Source organism: Stegodyphus dumicola, chromosome 8 (genome assembly GCF_044657685.1).
Source record: "Stegodyphus dumicola isolate Sdum_Otavi_A_Nest chromosome 8, ASM4465768v1".
Classification (NCBI taxonomy): Eukaryota; Metazoa; Arthropoda; class Arachnida; order Araneae; family Eresidae; genus Stegodyphus; species Stegodyphus dumicola.
In genome coordinates this window covers 128,655,793-128,670,411 of record NC_140775.1, presented here as the reverse complement: position 1 = coordinate 128,670,411, position 14,619 = coordinate 128,655,793, and the positions used below count along the sequence as shown (strand labels likewise).

Sequence of the window (14,619 nt, the reverse complement as noted above, 5' to 3'; positions counted from 1 at the left end):
AAAATATCATCAATAAATTAGTTTATGAAGGTATTACAAAGATTTAATAAGTTTGCTTTTGTTTCTGTAGGCAAAGTCATTCGTAAACAAGTGTTGCTACTAATTTAAAGATAAGAAAATATAGAGATATGTGCCAGATTCGCTTTTTACTGCAAGAAATATAATATTTGAAATAATCAGGAGGAGGGGGAAAAGTTAATCATTTTTCAAATTAAAATCTGTAGAATTTAGAATGTTCATGAGGTAAAATTTTGTTTTCACATGGAAATCCAGTTTTCCTGGTATGGTGACAGAATTCAGGAAATGGTCTACTCTGTCTGGGAACACTAAACTGATTTGATTAATCATGCTTCCGTTTTGTCACAGTTGCTCTGTTTTGTTTTTCTCAGTTATTCATGCATAGTGTAATTTTTTAGTACATCTGGAATGTATAATTATGGTTGCATTTACTTTTTTAGGCTGCATTTCATGCCCCCTTTTATATTTGAACATTTAACAAAAAAGTACTAAAAAATATCATCTCATCTTCATTTAATCTTTGATAAGTATTTCTAAATGCAGCTTATAAAAGTACTGTAGTATATAGGGTAAAAAAATGCTTTATACGTCATGTGCAATTTTTTAAATATTACAATATTTAGTGTTGCCTTTATAAATTATTTCAAAGTTGAAGATTGTAATTATTTTAATTACATTTTTATTGTACAGGAACTACAGAAGCGAACTGATAAAATAATAGAAATGTCTGCTGTTATGCAAAAAGCTGTAGAAATTGATGAAAAAAACTTTTCTAAGGAGCAAGAAATTGTGACCCGCTTGGAAAAAGAAAACAGTTTAATTAGAGATTTATTAGAACTTAATATGTCACGAAGAAGTGACTTTGCACAAAAGGCTATTATGAATAGAACTGATGAATGTATACAGACTGATTTATGACCTCTGTAAAATGCTCTAATTTTGTGTTCTTCCTTATGTTTATTTTATTTTAATTTCCTTTTATTTGTAGGTCATATGATTAAAAAAAATATTTATGTATGTGAAAAAAGTGTTGGTTAGATGTTAATTAACCTTAATTAATATTAAGGTTATAGGATTATTAATATTAATTGGTTACTTTTTAATTAGTAACCATTAATGTCTTCAAATAGTTTCTTAATTTTTGTATTTATTAACGCAAGACAGTATATGAATCTTTTATTGAAATAAAAATTGACTAAAAATGATTTAAAAATATGCATGTTAGTATGAAAATTCATGTGAAATGATATTTGAAGTAAGCTATTTCATTTTCATTTCAGTATGTGTGATAAATAATTATTCAGTACTCTCTGATTATCTGCTTAATCCTGACAAGAATCACTGTGCAAAGTGTTATGTCGTTGAAGTAGACAATGCAGAATTTTGTGAAATTGCGATTTTCTGGCAACCGACCAATGGTTGTGCTTGTATTATGGACTGATGTAAAGCATGCAGTTTTAAAATTCGAAGATCATGTTTGTGTTTTCTGTTTGTAGTAATTAGTTTGCGAGTGTGTACGTGTTGCACGGATTTTTCTCCCTTGTAACAAATTATAATGCCACTGTAGAGTTTGCCAGCTAGTAAAAAAGAAAATGTTGAATTCTATCTGAAGTATGATGTTTTGCCTAGTAGTAAAAACTCTAAGAATGCACATTCCATGAAGTTAACTTGTGGTCTTCTCTGGTGTTTTTTAACTTACATTCTGATGTATACATGGAGAACAATGGCAAGTTCAGAATATCAGAATTATCTGCAATGCCGATAATTCTGATGTTTTGTAAGTTAAAACAGATTGTGTTGCACATTGTCAGAAGACCAGTGAAAAAGAAAAGTTATGTTTTGTTATGGATGTTTACTGCATGTTTAGTTAATTTTTTGTTGTTTTATGTAATTTTAAGCATTTCTTTATAGATGTTTGTTTTATGTAATTTTCAATGTTTTATTGTGGATAATTCTTGCATTTTTAATTTTGTTAATATGTTTCTGTTTTATGTAATTTTCAATATGCCACCATTTTAAAAAATAACTTTGGTTTTTCATGTGTTAGTTTAGCAAAAAATTAGTTATCAACGTTTGGCGACATTGTGAGATGATTTAACGGATAATCAAGGAGTACTAATTTTTCTTTTATAGCTCATCTACAGAGTACTTTTTTAGAGGATGCTAAGGTTATTTCCTCTTATTTAAAATAAAAATTACAACTTTCTTTGAGAGTTAATCAATTACTTTAATATTTTGACAAAAATAATTTCTTGCATATATTATCTATCTCCTATAATTAATATATGTTCATTGTGTAACTACTTAGTGTGAATGGATATAGAAATTTTAATCAGTAAAACTGAATTTGTTAGTGGCAAATGCTTGATTATTTTCAAATTTTAATTTTTGTGAAGTTTTGAAAGCACATTATATATTTTTCAATAGAAAATGTTGTGTGACATTTCTTTGAACACTAAAATATGACTGAAACGGCATATATCTTAGCGCTTTCAGTTAGACCTAATGTTGCAAATCTACCCCAAGTGGATAGTTTTGTAACCTACTTCTCATTCCCTTTTCATCAGGTTGGTTCATTAATTGCATTTGTTGCTGTTTGTTCCTAAATGATGTATTGTGATCTGTTTCTTATTCTTAAGTTGATTTACTTTTGAATTAAATCTGTATACACATAATAATCAATATCTTATATAATAGTTGATGTGATTGCTTACTTTGTGATAAGTTTCATTCTAGACATATTCAATATATAATGTTATTTATGTAAATAGAGAAAAATGTATTTATTGTATATAGGTTTTAGATTTATAGTTACACAGATCAGTAGTGTAATTTTATTGTACAAAATAGTAAACTAATTTTTTTAATAATGGTTTTTAAAAAAATTCAGTTTGCACTTTGTTCCTATTATGCAGACTTTTTGAAATTGATTTTTTGAATGTCCCAGTTTTATAAAGTGAAATTTTAGGAAATCATTTCTCATAAATTTATACCAAACTTATGATTTGTGTTTCAAATAAAAATTTTCTAAAGTTATATTCAAAAGGTTTTAATTAATAGATTCAAATATGGTGAATTTGATAATATGATAAATTTTTCACAAAAATATTTGTGCATTTACTGGTACAAATAGTAGAATGGCTAATTAAGTAAAAAATATTTTTTCAGTGCTCTTATTTTGCAGTTACTTCTATAACTTTCTTAAGTATACTTTTATTTTTATTTGAAAGTAAAGATTGATTTAGTTGACTTTTGAACTGTGCAATTATACAGCCATTGGTCCTTGTGCTTTCATTAGAACCTTTGACTCTTATTAGCATACTTTTCACTGATTGAAAGCTTGACAATCAGGGCTTAATTTAAAGTGCTGCAGCCCTATTGAATACAGTCAAAAACTGTTAACAAAACTAAGCAATTAGTAATGAATAAATAGAATTAAATAAAATGATAATAAATTGATTTAAATAAAAAATAAAGAGATGAACAATAAATTCAAAATGAAACAAATATACATCTTAAATGAAATATTGAAACAAATGTAAAGTGAATAATGTGCATTACATTCATAGGTCTAATATACAGGCAATACGATAAAATAGAAATTTTTTATAATCACGCAGTTACGAGTAAGAGGATTAACACACATTTGTCATTCAGTAATATTAAAATAATTTTTATAATAAAATAAAAAATAGCAGGTTATCCTTATATGTTGGTGCAACAATGGATAAGAAGTTGAATATACTGCTCAGCCAAAGAAATAAAATCCCCACTTCCTTACCTTGGGCTGTTGGAGTTGCTTGCTTTTGTATGACAACTGGCCATAATTATTTACAGCAACATTTACATCAGATTGCGTTCAAGGATTCAGCTTGTTGCCCTCTGTGTCATCAGGGTGATATGGATGGTGATCACCTTAAGAACTGCCCTATTATTTTAAATTTTATTACTGACAACCCTGTGGAGGCTAATTTCAATCCTTGCTCTTCTTTTTTTGCACTCTCATTGTTTCATTGGGCTGCTTGCTGATTAATGGCAGAAATGCCAAAGACAGGCATAGGATTAAAAAAAATGTCATTCAAAGTCATACAATTGACACTGTGTAAGGATCAGCAGCGGCATAGCATCAATACAGCAAAGCAACATATCGGCATGTAATAGGCACTGCATAATATAGTTAAGAATTATAATTACCATTTTTCTCCAGAAATAAGAGCTAATCAAAAAGTAAGCCCTAGCAGGATTTTTCAGGATACTTTTGATAAGCCCTACCCTTAAAATAAGCCCTAGTTAAGGTTGTCAGCAGATGCATGCCTTATTACCTGGACACCAGATTGGCATCTTATTGCCAAATGACCAAATGCAGACACAATGTGCATACACATTTGAAGCAAAGGGACATGATTACGAAAAATGAATCTTCGGTATTCAATACATCGTGTTAGCAATGGTAATTTAGCACTTGATTTAATAGATTTATAAGATAGTAAGTTTTTACGCTGAGATAAAATGAGTGCAAAAAGAAAGAGCTATTATGCTAAGTATAAGAAAGGAATTTTGAAAGACTCCAGGGATAAAAAATCTTACAGCTTTCTGCAGAGAAGAAGTTAGATCTATGAATGGTCTGAAAATGGCAATCAGAATGCAGTAACCTTAGTCAACGAGGGAAATGCCAAGAAGTGTAAATCTGAAGCAGGTCGACTACCATTATTTCCTGAATTGGAATACAGCAATCTCTAAATGAATTGCTGACAGAAGAGCAAAGTTTTCGGTTGTTGGCATGGCTGATATTCAAGCATTGTCTAGCAATTGCATAGACCTGCAATAGCTAGACAAATTCAAAGCATGACAACACTGGGTGGATGGCTTTCTTCAGCAATATGAACTGTCTCTAAGAAGATTAATAACACTGTTCAAATTTTAAGTACTGAAATGATTATACATGCATTTGCATTCAAGTGTTTTGCTGATAGCATTGACCAATCATGTTGACTCATAGGAATCATGTTGATAATTGTACTAACTCTCAAACATGATTTCTATGACTGAAACTGCAGTGTTTATGGATCAGGAGTCTGAAACTAACATTGATCAGAGTGCTACTTCTGCGATTTACATTCTCTCCACTAGTTATGAAAGTGTATGCATAACATGTATTTTGAAATTCGTCTCGATGGAAAGAAATCTCCCTTAAGGGCAAGAAAGAGGATATTGAAAGTGTTTCAAGTATTTATGTTTTTGAGACTGAAAAAGCTTACTGCACACAAGCAGCAATAAGAAAGTAGGTCAGTTTATTTCTACCAATTTCTTTTATGAGGTTGTAAGGATTATGTTAATTTTATTAACAGTTAAATTTGAAGTTAAAGTTTCTTTCCTGTCAAATTCTTAACTTCAACTTACTACTTCCGGCCAGAACGTACTTTTGGAATCTTGCTGAATATTTAATAAGGAGGAGCGGTATTTAAACCATGAAGTTACTTACAGAGTGAGAGAGAATCAGAGTTTCTGATTTACGCGCGTGTGCCTTTTTGGCCGCTCTCTCTCTCAAAGCTGTTATTACACTCGGCCGTACTCAGGCCCTTGCTAAGCTTCGTAGTAAAATAAGTTAAGGGGCCAACTCAAATTGAACCTTGATAGCTTCGGCTATACTTCTTTTTTAGTTAATCATAGTTTTAGTTTAATTCTTAGTCTTTTTTAGTTCAAGTCCAAGTGCGGGCTTTGCTTGTACACTCCCAGGTGGAGTTTTGTTAAATCTTATTAGAATAATAAAGGGTTAGTTACCCTTCTATCTTGTTGTTTCTTGTTACCGAACGCAAGCGATTATTCGCTTATCAGTTCTTAGATTCCTCACTTCTAACATTAACATAGAATTCCAAAGTGAGGTACTCTACAAGGTGTCCAGAAAGGTATGCTAGTGTGAGATTCTCCCAACACTCGCCACACTAAAACCATGAACTTCCTTGCACAAAGACAAATATATTAAATAATGATTCTCGCAGGAATGACTGCATATCTCAAACTGATATATTGCAGTACACAATCCATTTAAAGGCCATTTGCGCTTAGAAATTAATGACTACGTTGAAAATATAATGGAGAGAAATCAACGAAAATGCTTTGCTATAAGAAGCAAGCCTAAGCTATAAGAAGTCATTACTTGGATGAAGAATGCATAGAGTAAAATAATGGACAGCTGTGCTGCCAATGACCTGTTTGGAGACTATATAGACAAGAAAAGCTCATTTGAAGATATTGCTAAACATGAGAGGACATTGCTATTGCTCAACATGAGAAGCTGGAGCCAATGGTCTTAGACGAAATGAAGTCGCAAAAATGTCAGACCAAAATTTTGTGATCTGGAATTTTGTGGCAATGTTCTAGAAGAAAATGACACGGCTGTATTTAGGATAAATGATCTTATTCATTTTTAATGTTTTTTGAATGGGAGTGAATAAATGTATTTTTTAAACCTGGAGAAATGTGTTTCTTTAACATGAACAGATGTTAATTATTGTGCATGAAAAATAAGACATCCCCTTAAAATAAGCTCCAATATGTTTTTTTGCAGCAAAAATTAATATAAGACTGGGTCTTTAGGGAAAACATGGTAATAACAACACATAAGCAAGAGGAAATCAGTTTGATTATTAGATACTTACGTATAATTCTATCAACTGTGAAACTCATCAAACAGTACAATTTAGCACCATTTATGGATAACTTAACAACACACTCTTAACACATATGCCTTTGTTTGATGAAACCCCAACTGATTCTCAGTTAGCCACCTTTTATTTTTACAAGCAAGTACATAAATTTACTATTATTAGTACTGTTTTTTTTTTTTTTTTTTTTTTTTTTTTTGCATTTTTAAAAAAGAAAGATTAAACTTTGGGACTTGGCCTTCTATGAACAGCAAGCAGTTACTATGTTAAAGGCGAAGCCCCCAACTCCCCCGGCCAATGATTCAGCCATAAAGCTTTTAGAGGCCAGCCCGACAAAACAAAAACGAACTGGGAGGAAAAAAAAAAAAAAAAAAAAGAGTAAACAGTTGAACATGTAATAAAACGACATATAAATAAATAAAGAACACAAAACACATAAAGAAAAGAAAACAGATTGACGCATCCACTCCAGCCAAGTATCTGTGCATTGATAATCATTATTTCCCTGGAATAAAGCAGTGTCAAAATTTCAGATTCTACCATCCAATAAACTGCGTATTAATGGGCATGATGTGATACTTTAGTTGAAAGTAAATAAGCAATGGCAATCCAATATTTGCGACTGCTCTCTGGTTCATTTACAGCTGGTAGAATGAATTAGCATATAGTAAATAGGGAAAAGAACAGCTGGATATAGCTGACAAAACAATTATAGATTAGAACAGCTACCTGCAGGAAGTTCATATTTAAGTGTTCTGAACCGAGCTTCTGGTAAAATTAGAGGACGTAAGAAAGTAGTAGAAATCAATAAAAGCCTTTCTGCAAAATCGAAAATGAAGCGAGTCGAATACTGATTATTTATTAAATAAAGAGGTGCCAGTTCCTTGAGAATTCTGCCATAATTTTAATGGGATCTCTGACAGCTTTCACATAATAATAATAATAATATATAATATGTAAGCAATTCTTACTTTTTATGGTACCATGGATTGGATTTACACTTGCATAATATTGACCCTAAGATAGAGTTAAAACCAATTTTTGAGCTGCCTTGTCCATCCTGTATGGGTAGAGAGGCTGTTGGTTCTATGGAATATCAGCCTAGTGCCTCATTCCCAGTAATGCTAGCAAAACACAATGCTGATGACCTTTTTAATTAAGTATATATTGCAAACAATATTTTTATCATCAAGTAAAATACTCCTTTGACATCTAACGTATTTAAGGGCTTTTGAACAGATTGACTACAACTCCTAAATATTCCATATCCTGAAGCAATTGCATTTTAACATGCTGTCTTTATTTCTCTTCTCTGGCATTCTCATCAGTGAAAAAGAGGCTTACATTCAGTATTAGTATCAAATACTATGTACTATCAGTATCAGTTTTACTTACTCCTAAACGGAAATTGTGTAAATAACAGAATTATATGTTGATAATGTAATTTAGTTTTAAAACAGTCATTTTAAAAAAGCTTATAAATATATATTTTAATGGCTTTATATAAGCAGCTAAATTTTTAAATTTTGTTAAAACTAGAGAATCAGCTGGAATTATAATTTTTCTCGAAACTTGAGAAATAATGGGGTGTGTCTCTGGTGTACTCCAACTGAATTTAATTATATATTAGCTGTTTATTAATTTAAATTGTATGTAATATGTATGAATTTTGTAATATACTCTTTAAATAAAATAAACTTCAGAAAAGAAAATTATGTTAAATAAATAATTAAAAAATGCATTTATTATACTGTAGTGTAGTACTGAAAAGCAAAATCCAGAATCAAACTGAAATATGAAGTAAGAAAGGTAAGCTGTAAAAATATTATCATAATATAAATCACTAACGAATCCAGAATTAGAACTAAAAATCCAATATTCAAATTAAATCTAACTTGAACATAATGCAAAATTAAGAGCAACTTGCAGATCATTGTAACATACAATTTAGTAAGTACTTCAATAAAATTTTAATGATTTTCAATAAAAATAAAATTAAGCTCATTTCTTTAAAAAGTGTTAAAAAAATCAAGAATCATAAAAGCGTATCTAAATGGCAATTTCATTTATTAATGAAAGATCTCCATGTACAACAAAAACATGGAAATATAAGAGCAATCTATTGAAGTCTTTCTTCCTTATGGAAGTTTAAATGGTGCTGTAACAGTTGTTGGCGTAATAATGGTTTCTATTTATAATTAAAAATTTTAAAAATAGTAAATAAATTTGATTATTTTGATATTCAAGTATTAAAATTAAAATTATATATGTTCAATTTCATATTTTTAAATTAATATGTACCTCTTGTCTAAGACTGGCATGCTTTTTCACCTGCTTGAACTTCCAATATTAGCACTTTCAGACTAATAAAATGCATAGTAATCATATTTGATATAAAGTCTATAACTTTGCTAATTTAAAATTTTTATTATTTAATGCATACAAAAGTTTTCAAACACTCAAAATGCAAGATTTTGAAGTAAATAAGCATTTGAAATTCGAAAAGGAAAAATACCAAACATTTCACCCTAAATTTCCAAATTGTTTGTTTAACAAATTTGCATTATGTCGCACGAATGATACATACGTATGTGTGTCATATGACATGTGGAATATGTAGATGCCATGAAGATTACTAACATAAATTTAAAAAAATTATCAAATTTTCACAAAATGGTGCAGATGTTATGAAGATTACTGACATAAATTAAACATAAAAAAAATTGCATTCTATAGTATTTATAAAGTTGACTGATAGTTTTGTATATATGGTTATTCATAATTCTGTAAAATGTTATTTAAATTCATAACAAACTATACAAACAGTATCAATTTTATTGTACTGAAACCAGAAGCAAACTTGTATAAATCTTGTCTTCCTTCACAAATTTAACAAATGCTCCCAAGTCCACATTTGCCGTAAGATGGACATCTATGTGATTATTAACTATTTTGTTCTATATGTGTGCCAGTATATCGTTATCAAACAGAGCCAGAATCAGAAATGCAAGCAATGATCCTGGAAGTAAGGCATAAAGACAGTATCTTGACAAATCCCCATAAAAAATTTGCATGGAATTAAATATAAGGCATAGTCACCAAGTTAATTCATCATTTCCTCATCTTGTGCATCCTATTTAATTTAATGGCTGATTTTAATTAAAAAACTGCAACAAATATTCTTTGTCTTACGAATAGATTTTTACTGAGACATTCTCAATTATGACTTATGTGGTAGTGAGCTGGACATGTGTCTTTTGAAAAGCCAGTCATATGGTTTTCATTCAACTGTGATACTATTAGCCAACTTTTCAATATATCCGAGTATATCTTCTTAATGCTGCAGAGCTGTCTGTCCTCCTGGCAGAAGGGAATATGTGATGACACCACATGAAAATAATAATGGGAAATATATTTTAAAAAGTTCATAAATAAATATAAAAAATTAGTAACAGTTTGTATAGTCTTATTTATTATGATTTTTTAAAAGGATTCACAGATTTCTTAACCCTTTAACTTACAAATTTATTAGATACCTAAGTTTTTAATTTTTTCTATATTTATAAATTACATGCTTTTTCTGAATGTGTTTCGATTGTAGCAGATCTTCAGAAAAATTTTTCAATGTATGAATTAAAAAATTTCCTGTCCCTGCAATTAAAATCTGCATTGTTTAGTGATCATTTATATTTCAGATTTTAATATTGATCAGAATATTTTCTGCATATTTATCCTTAGATTTATAAAATCTTTCTATGTGAATCTCATTTGAAACTGAATTTAAATTTTGATTTTATTATTACTGTTCGATATTTTTTTCTCAAAACATATTTCAAAAGATTTTAAATTGCAAAAAGCAGTTTTATTTATTTATTTATTTATTTTTTTATTTTTCGAAGAATACTTTGTCACATGTTCCTGGTTTTTAGTTACAGATAATACTTGTAAATATGGTAAGTTTGTGTTTGCAATTAAATCATACAATGAACTTTTTATTGGAATTAATATTTATAGTAAGGTGGCTTTATGGTATTTATAATTCTGTTAATTTTATGATAACAAAATGGTTCAGCAAATGATGATGTTAAACAATTCATAAAATCAGAAGAAATGTATTGATAAAAATCATGGTAACTTTTTCTAAATTAATAATCCCTCTCCATATATGATTTTTTATAAAATAAGAAATTCCTTTCTCAATAGTATTTTTGGAAATTCGTCAGACATGTTGTGGTATAATAAAATATTTTTTAAATAATATGGTTGTTTTATATGGATTAATTTTTTCCTGTTAAAATTTAAATATAGATTTTACACTCTCACATATCTGAGAGGGAGGCTCAAAATAAAATAGCCCAATAAAAGTAATAATAGCATATTATTAATGGCAAAATGTATATTCAACTTTTCATATGGATGAGCTTGAACTGGAATACCAAACAATAGCCTTAGCACATAATTACAGGTGTCTTTTTCAGTCGTTCATCTTTTCAAAAATTGTTTCTAAAGCTTTCGATACTTTTTCTTGTTATATATTTTATTTTAAAACGAAATTGAATTCTTGGTTCTTACATATTAGTAATGCTAAAATGTTTCAACCATGCTCATCCTTCAGTTAAGCAACTTTGCCATTTTTGTATGCGTTATTTTTGTTGCATTCCAAGTTCCAACAAATCATGATATGTTTTGCCTTAAACTCAATTTTAAATTATATTGTCAATTGAAGAAATTGTAGTAAACTTTCAGCAGAAATACCGTATTTTTCAACAAGACTGCTAAAAGGAACAGTTGTTTTGTTTTTAATCTGTTGTTAATGCGATCCGCACTAAATTTCTATCAGAACATTAGAAAAATGTTTATATTAAAATTATTAAATTTCTTTTAATAATAATTTATATTATTATTAAAAGAAATTTTTAAAAAAAATGTTTGGACTGTTCTACTATCAGAACCGGATTTAGATATCGCCAAAAGCTGATTGATTTGATAAAAAATTCGAAGCGTAAAAATAATTGACAAAATATTTATAATACAAGTTAAAAAAAATAACATATATTCGTAAAATTAGAAATTTTTGAAGTAAATTAAACAGCTTCGCAATCAACAATTAAAATCAGGGTAAAAAAAAAAAAAAAAAAAAAGTTAGAGAATTAAGATTAAAATGTTTGGAGATACTTGCATTTTAAGATGGTTTTGCCGCTACATAAACTCATTTAAATAAAAATCTAATTCGTTACGGTCAGTGCCATGTTGACGTTTATTTCGTGCTGCCCCATAATATTTCAATCGTTTCTATGCGACAACCAGCAATGGAATCGATAAAAATACATTTATGGTTAACGCAAAAATGTTCGAATCTGACCTTAGGTAATTCCAATTTCCTATCAGTATGTTAAAGTGTCATTAATAATATTTTTTTCAATAACTGTTTTTGGGCAGTGTAGTTAAGCACAGCAACTAAAAAACGTTTTTTTTCTGATAGTCTAGAACAGAGTTTCTTAAACTGGGGGTTACGAGATCTGCAGCAGGGAGTCGCCAAAATGTTAGCAATTTTGATATTTCTTTAATTTGTTATAATAATTTTACAGTTACCAAATATTTTTACACAATGTATCTGAAAATAGATAAAGATACATACAAAGAAAAAACAAAGGTTTCGATGCATTCTTTTTATACAGTTAAAAGTCTTTAATCCGGACTCGTCGGGATTTCGGCGATTCCGGATTATCGGTTTTTCCGCATTATAGATCATCAGTTTACATCTGGTAAGATGGCATGCAGAAATTATAAAATTAAAAATATGAAACCCTAATTTATGAAATAAAGAGCAATTATGATCTAAAGGGTATCAAAATTTACAAAAAAAAAAAAAAAAAAAAAAGCTTAATATTTATTTGTTTACTTTATTAAACATTTCTTTTAACACACGCATGCGTAAAGCATACATTACGCGTAGTCGAAATTAGAAAATCGCAACCAGAAAACTATTTGATGTGTATTCGTGATATTTATAATGACGAGGAATTTGGTTTAAATCATATCAAAGACGGAGTACATCGAGATGAAATACTACATTTAGTAAGGAATTATAAGCCGAATAAAATAAAATCATCTGCCCTGAAGATAAGGATAGTGCTAACAGATCAACTTCCAGTTCATTGCGTGCTGCGGCATCCCCCCCCCTCACCGCAGAGCAACATGAAATTGATAAACAGATTTCGAAATGGTTAGAGAAACAAAGGATATGCCTCTATCCATTTTTTGCAGCAATTCCACTTTTTGTTTGATGGACATCAAAACATGCTTTCGCTTTGTAGATCCTTTGGCAGCTCCAGAATCGGAAACTCTTTGTGACATAATGGAAAGTTCAAGCTTACTTTTATAAAATTGCTCTAACAGTATGCAAAAAATAATAAGCAGGATCCAATTAGAAGATTAAGAAACAACGCAATCTGCAACATTAAATGAAATAGATAATTTTAGCTTAGCTTATAGCGTCCATTATACATTAAACGCGCTGTTAAACTACAATCAACCACGAAATGCCTAGCATCACCATCAACCTGACAACTATTACATAATTTATTTTCCTGCAGTTTAAATCGGTTGAAATAGAATGGAAACCTACCATGTCCAGTTAATACCTGATTAACATCAATGTTGTTCATACATTTCATTTTATTTGTGATTTTAATTAGTTCCATAAATCCTTTATTTTTAGGTGAAGAGAACCACTGTATTTTCCATTTGTTAACGTAATATTTTTTCATTCTTCGAATTGCAATTCTCTTCAAACCTGTTACTTCAATATTCATTGCACTGACATTTGAGACCGCCTGCATGGCCAGGCTGTCGGCCCTCTCATTACCAATAAAGCCTATATGGGCTTTAACCCAATGTAGCTTAATATTTAAATATGAACTCAAAAGTTTCTAAATGACTCTTAATTTCGACAATTAATGGATTGAAATTCTCTGGGCGGGAGAGCGCATGGAGAAGTGACATGCAGTCAGTGTAAATATTTACAGACGTGGGTATAAACAAGGTATTTTTAATCCATAATAAGGCTTGTTTGAACGCTTCACTTTCTTCCTGGAAAAGTAAATTATATATGTTTAACTTAAACATTCTATAATCCACCTCAGTTCCATAGTAAAAAACAACAAAAGCAGCTCCTACGCTCCCTCCGACCCCAGAACCATCTGTATAAATATCAAACACATCAACAATTGGATTACATTTATCAAAAACAAAACCAATTCTATTGGAAGGATGTATTAAATGAATATTAAATTTTCCAAAAACATTCTTTGCTATAAATAATCTTCATACATTTTCAATTCCATTCGTCCAATTCTAAATAAAAATTTCTCATAAAAAATTCATATAAGATTGAGAGAGAGGAGGCAGCCCAGCCAACACAAAGACGGCCTTGGTAGGCACCGTTCTAAAACATCGGGTTAAAGCTAAACCCCAAGCTCTCTGAATACTGTCTAACTTTATCCGTAATCTAACCAGTTCCCCCGCCCTGGATCCCCAGGCTCGAATTCCATACATGATGATTGGAAGCACTACATTTAAGTAAATCTTCTTCAGAATGGAGGATTTCAAGGCTAAAATCTCAGTTGAAAAAGGTTCTTCTATAATTTAATAAAATCAGATCAGTTCGTCTTTGTACCAACTTAAAATGTTCTATAAAATTTAATTTGTTATCAATGATAACGCCAAGATATTTCATATTATCTACAAATTTGATTCTTTTGCCTTGATATTTCAAATTTGGTGGTCTAGTCTTTTTACCTCCTTTGGGGAAAAACAATGCACATGTTTTTTCAATATTAAATTGCAATTTTTCTTTCTTTTGCCAATCATTTAGTATTAGAGCAGTTTCATCCAATAATTTTCCCATTTTTTCAAGAGAATCGTGTTTCATAAG

The 14,619-nt window shown here is 29.8% G+C and overlaps 1 protein-coding gene across 4 annotated transcripts in view; it reads left to right on the top strand.

Annotated features, from left to right (window-relative positions):
• LOC118198534 (FGFR1 oncogene partner 2 homolog) overlaps positions 1-10,941 on the top strand; it is a 79,737-nt gene extending 68,796 nt beyond the window's left edge. For all 4 annotated transcript variants that reach the window (XM_085822399.1, XM_035370230.2, XM_035370228.2 and 1 more), the window contains one exon: positions 709-10,941. In XM_085822399.1, coding sequence (XP_085678525.1) covers positions 709-936 — 228 coding nt within the window. In that variant the 3' untranslated portion in view covers positions 937-10,941. The remainder of the gene's footprint in view (positions 1-708) is intronic.
• The last annotated feature ends 3,678 nt before the right edge of the window (positions 10,942-14,619 follow it).